Genomic DNA, 6,081 nt, shown 5'->3' with positions numbered 1-6,081 from the left:
TAGAATAGAATAGAATAGAATAGAATAGAATAGAATAGAATAGAATATAATATAATATAATATAATATAATATAATATAATATAATATAATATAATACAATACAATACAATACAATACAATACAATACAATACAATACAATACAATACAATACAATAGAATACAATAGAATAGAATAGAATATACTTTATTGTCTCCTAGGGGAAATTTGTCCTGGACTTAGGGGTTACAACTCAGTGGTGACACTGACGCTCATGCCACGTTCACTCTTACTGTAGATGCCTTTCAAAAGGATGGTTTATATGAAAGCTAATCAATGCAACAGCTGTTTTTTTTTTTTACTTAATCAAGGTAAATTTTTCCCTAAATTTGCTAAACTAATATCAAAGAGAGGTACAGTAGTCCATCGCTACTTCGCGGTTTGTTTTTCGCAGACTCGCTCTATCGCGGTTTTTCAAAATAAGATTAGACATGACACAATTGGCTGATTGATGGATGAGCCACACGATCGGCATGGAATTTTTATTTACAATAAATTGTTTTAAATTACTTAGCACCTGCTGCACAGTTGTGCAGCCCACACTGCAGAAAAAGCTTCCTGCTGCAGCTGATCAGCTGTTCACCGTGCGGAGTAGAAAAGTAGGCGTGGCCAAGAACGCTTGCAGGTGGCAAAGAGCAGATGAGGCAGAGAGCTGAAATCATGACATGCTGTGCTCTTTTAGAGCATTTAAAGTTTAGAAACATCGTTTAGAAGATTGCAAGAGTGTGGGAAACGTTTGAAACGCATATATATATTTTAAAAAGTACTACTTACAACTTGTACTACTATTCCTACTTTATGGTTTTTCACTTATCACGGGGCTTCAGGGTACGGATCCCCCGCGATAAACGAGGGACTACTTTATGTTTAGGGATTCAAAGAACACAAAATGTCACAGCAACAGGAAATAATTACACAAAGGCAGGATTTAAGCATTTCTCTTAACACACCTTTTCTATCAGTTCGTAGCTTTCCTCCAGTTTCAGGGTTCGGTTCTGAAGGGAGGTGCTGGCTCTGTGGTGGATCTCCTGCCAGTGCTGAAAGGACGACTCGCTGATGTCTGCCACCGCAAAGCACAGAGTACGCAGCCCTGAGAGATTGAAAACACAATAAAATACTCAGGTCAAATGTCATGACCTCGAACAGTCTAACATGTGGCTCTGTGATCAATAATGACCATCAGCCAGATACAAGGAACCAATCTGAATCAATGCAGCTGCAGACATGAGGACTTGAATCAATCAAATGTGACATACATTTTCTGTAAGTGTTCAGCCCTTTGACAGGACATGGTGGTTCTTCATCAAACGGAGCTCCTTACAGACGGATTACTAACGTATACATTTCTACGGCTTAGTCAGTTCTGATGGATGTGACAAATTTATTTTTTTCCTCATGTTATTTTATTACCGTTAAGTCACTTAAATGTCAAACCATGAAAGAATAATAAAATCACTTCACAGAATTGTTTTTTTTTAATTGAACATTTAATGTAAAACTAATGCAGAAAACGTCCTACTTGTCCAGAGTTTAATATTCAGACATCTATTGTCTGCTTCAGTGTTGCTCAATTTTAGTTTTAATAGTTTGTAGCTTCGGTGCTGCTACTTTCAGGTTGATCTAGTCTTTTTTTTTAACCTTTCAGTTTTTAAGTAGCATGTGCCTTTATTTTTAGCATTTAGCTTTTGATACATTCAAACTTTTTTTTTTAATTGCTTTTTTTTTGTTTTTCCTTTCCACCGTTGCCTTTATGCTTGCTCGGGATGAGAGTCTGCGATGGTTAAACTCAAAGCAGTCTGCTCCTCAGATAAATAATGTTATTAACTTACTTTTAATTTGCATGAATGCTTCTGCTGAGTGCCCTGAGATGACTTCTGTTGTGACTTGGCATTATATAAATAAACTGAATAGAATTGAGTTAATTCAGGCACATTTTAGAACCTGTTAAATAAACATCTAATCACTTTCTCTATATAATCTACTTTGTACCAAAACAAATTCCATATTGTACAAAATGTGATTGCATTATAACTTGGACCGAACTGGTTCTAATTGGATTTGAATCTGGATTTGATGTGGACTAAATTAGAGTTATGATTTGGACATGTTTGCCCTGATGTGACATTTGTTGCAAATTCCCATTGTATTAATAAACCATACTGAATTGATCTCGTTGCCATTTTCATCTTTTACCAAATGACTTCACAGTCTGTCCTGAATACTATTTTTAGCTCACATCAAAGATTTCTGATGACATCAGTTTGGTGCTGCCTCACAAGGGGGCAGCAGGAACACAGAATACAGTTCTAGTGTCTCTTGCTTTTACCCAAACGTGCACAGCCTTATTTTATAGGAAGAAGGGATATACCGTTTAAGATATGCATCTTATAAGAGGAAAATATCTTCAGGAAATCAAACTCACTGTGTTTCTAAAGAGGAGAATGTGATTATGACGATAAATAAATGAGGATTGTGCGCTGCAGCGTAGAGGCAACTTAAGACAGGGGGCGATGTTTCTCCACTCACCCTCAGTAGCAAACTGCTCCAAGTGCTTTAATGTGATCTCTTTGTACCTCGAGCTGTCTGCCAGACGGTCGTAGATCACTGTGTCCTGAAGGGAAACCAACTCTCATCGGTTAGTGACACCCAGAAAGAAGAAACGGTAACATCCTGGACTCAAAACACAGCAGCACACATGTATGGCCCACTACATTACAGTCCATGGTTAAATTTCAGCCATGCTTTTTTATTTTTAATGTTAAGTTTATAGAAAAAAAGAGTGTTCTCTAATTACCAAAGCTGCACAAAACATCACTATCTTTTCACTATAGAGTGCCTTTGCTACTAAACCAAGAGGTTCTGCAGACTTGTGCTCCTGGAGATTATAAACCAGGCGGTTCCATTGGCTGAGCATCTTCAAATGACGCTCAGTTTGTGCCTCTGCTTGTGTGAAATGTAGCATTTTATCCTGCTGCTCATTGAAAAAATGTCCTGATATGAGCAAGAGGCGATGAGAGGAGCATTTGATCCGTTTGTGTGTGTGTGTGTGCGTGGCACTGATGTGTGATGATGTGCTGTCATGCGTTGCCATGGAGAGAGACGGGCACTCACAGCTCCTTTGCAGTAGAGGCGGATTTTCCCAGATGGAGTGCGCATGATGACCGACATCCTCTTCCTCGCACTAAAAAACAACAACAAAAGCCAAAAATAAAATGAGACAAAAACAAGATAAACTTAAAGGCCTAGCATTGTTAGAAGAAATGCTTGTGCTTTGATCATCTTGCAAAGGATGATATGTGTGATCTCATGTTAGGTGAGTTAGCTCTCAGAGTATGTGTTAGTAATGACTCTCAGCTACTTCCACCGCCAACTTTAACTTAAAATGTGTAAAACTGAGTTATAGCTCCAAAGTTCATGCTCAATAATTCACGTAAAAATCCAACAATGTTCAGTCAGATCATCTGGACGTTATGTTTTTGCAACTTGTGAAATATTTTGCTTACACAGCACACATTGCTCTTTTGGAAGCGGGTAATAACAAGAACACCAAGCTCATTCACAATGTCTGATCTAACACAATTCAAAATACAATTTAAAAAGATATCAACATCTAAGTAAAACTAAAGAATAAAATTATAAAGGTGAGATAAGTAGAACAACTACAGATGCCACCACAGTGAATTTAATAACTAAAATAAATACAGTTGTCAAAAAATACCTTGTGAACTCCAGCACATGAAGTAGTTCGTACTTTTCCTCCGTTTCGAGCTAAATCAAAGAAATGTGCAGGTTAAAACGTTCTGAAAGAGACACCCCACCTTTGTTTTTTCAGACAGCTTATATTCAGTAACACAAATCAACCCTTCCATCCTTTTCAAATCGACCTTAATTGCAGCTTAAATGTGTTTATCAGTTACCTCTAATGAGCCGACGGAGGGAAAATAAGGTAAAATTAAATTAACTTCCCTGATTGTGAAAACAGCTAGACAACAAGACAAAGTGATTAAGTAGATGCACAGAGCTTTAGAAGGTCTAATGAAAATTAAGAAATAGGACGGACTTTTAGAACACAAAATTATCTGATCTGAGATTAAAAAAAATAATAATTAAAAAAACCATTTAAAATAGCCAAGGCCTTTTTAGCCTCAGGGACTCTGAGTGCAATTATCAGTTTAGGTAATTAAGCTAAAGAATAGCTCTTGGAGAGGACGCACCACCTCAGGTTGGAATATAATTAGAACAGTTTGATGGTTTTACTCCTGAAAGCAACACAACAAATCAGCTCCCTTTTCATGGTTTATCAATCAACACTGTCTCACTTAATCCAAATAAATTACCAATATCAGACTTGGACAGGTTATGAACTTGCAGTTGTTTTCAGTATTTAAAGACACATACTTTAAGAACTGTTTTTTACATTCCTTACATTTAAATTATATTTGTGTCATTAATTTCACTGTCCAATGCCACAGTCTGGGATTTGGTCTATTTATTTTGTATTTGAAGTCCCACCAGGACACCATGAGGTCAGTTAAAAAGTTTAAGAGAGTCCATCCATCAGCACAATAGCTTGCTCGTCCAACTCGTCTTCTCTTACCATTTCCACAATCACGCTGTCTGGAGTTCGGCCAGAAAATACAAAGCCAAGGTTTCGAGCTGCTCTCACCAGAGCTCCTTCATCTTGAAAAAAAAAAAAAAGCACAAAATGCAACAGATGGACATAACTCCACAAACACACAGGAAAAGATGTCATAATCTCTCAGAAATTGGTTTTTCAGATCCCTCCATTGGTTGGTTCACTAACTATTTCTCAGACCGGAGGCAATGTGTTCAACATAATGGTACTTCCTCTAGTTATTTAACAGTCAACAATGGTGTACCACAAGGCTCAGTCTCAGGACCCACCCTCTTTACAACAATGGTGTACCACAAGGCTCAGTCTCAGGACCCACCCTCTTTAGAATCTACATAGATAATGTAGGTCAGAGCATCCCTGATGAATCCTTACATTTCTATGCTGATGACAATTGTTTATTGTCGAGCTAAAACAGTTGCTAAGGTTTTCCATCTTTTGCGATCCGGCTTTGACATCATCCAGTCTGATTTGTTCAGTCTCAAACTTGTCCTAAACGCCAACCAAAGGGATGTCGTTTTTAAACAGGAAGTTGGTCTCAGCAGTTCTTCCTTTGATTTTATCCTCGAATGGTGTTCCTATTGAGTCTATTCCTACAAATATTTGGTTATCTTGGTCGACACTGAGTGTCTACAGATAAAAGGAATTTAAGCATAATGTATTTTTTTAGGATCAAAGTTGGGATTATTGGGAGACACACATATCAAAAACACAACTGATGTGACTGTCTAGAAAGTTCCAGTTTAGTCTCAACACTTCTCGCAGAAGCAAAACGTTGCTGCCAAGCTGCATGGATTTCTGTAAGCATGTGAGAAGTATTTCTTCCTTTTGAAAATATTTATTGTGAACTAATAGAAAATGTTGAAGGCCATGTTTTGTTAATGGACAGCTGCCTCAGTCTGTTACACTGATGGACAGAAAGATCACAGTGAGGCTAAAGGAAGTCAAATACAACACATCCTGCAATCTATAAACAGGAAACTTTATTTCAGAGCATTTCTGGCTCTTTTGAAAACAAATTGCTTGAAACGTTGAAGCCAAGAGGCTAGAGCACTCTGCTCCCTCAGCTCAGCCAAATGTAACTTAATGGAAAATTAAACATTACAGAGAAGCAATAAGCAGAGTATCTTTACAAAGCACCTGGAAGCAGGGCCAGAATTTTATGATGTGGATTAGTAGAGCTGTAGCAAAAGGTCTGATATATTAACAACACTTCCAGCAGCAGCTTGGAATTAAAAATACAGTAAATCCGAGAGCACAGGAACAGTTTCTATAATTTTGACACTTGTGCCCCCTAAAGGTTGTATGTGCCAGAGCTCATTATTTCCCATTTAAACAACACACAATGTGTGAAGTGTGTGATACTGATGAAAAAGTAATAAGCTTGTATCTAGCACTACTGCTTCCTA

At 37.6% G+C, this 6,081-nt stretch overlaps 1 protein-coding gene across 1 annotated transcript in view; it reads right to left on the bottom strand.

Annotated features, from left to right (window-relative positions):
- The window catches only part of LOC119408664 (probable phospholipid-transporting ATPase IA), a gene marked incomplete at its 3' end in the record, with an annotated part of 29,103 nt that overhangs the window by 6,425 nt on the left and 16,597 nt on the right, over window positions 1–6,081 (bottom strand). Inside the window, 5 exon segments of the mRNA XM_037675507.1 lie at window positions 990–1,129; window positions 2,566–2,650; window positions 3,151–3,220; window positions 3,758–3,807; window positions 4,637–4,719. Coding sequence (XP_037531435.1) covers window positions 990–1,129; window positions 2,566–2,650; window positions 3,151–3,220; window positions 3,758–3,807; window positions 4,637–4,719 — 428 coding nt within the window.

This window comes from Nematolebias whitei, chromosome 4 (assembly GCF_014905685.2).
Source record: "Nematolebias whitei isolate Nwh7 chromosome 4, NemWhi1, whole genome shotgun sequence".
NCBI classification, from domain to species: domain Eukaryota; kingdom Metazoa; phylum Chordata; class Actinopteri; order Cyprinodontiformes; family Rivulidae; genus Nematolebias; species Nematolebias whitei.
Note: the sequence above shows the minus strand (reverse complement) of the source record. Positions and strands in the feature narration are given on the sequence as shown.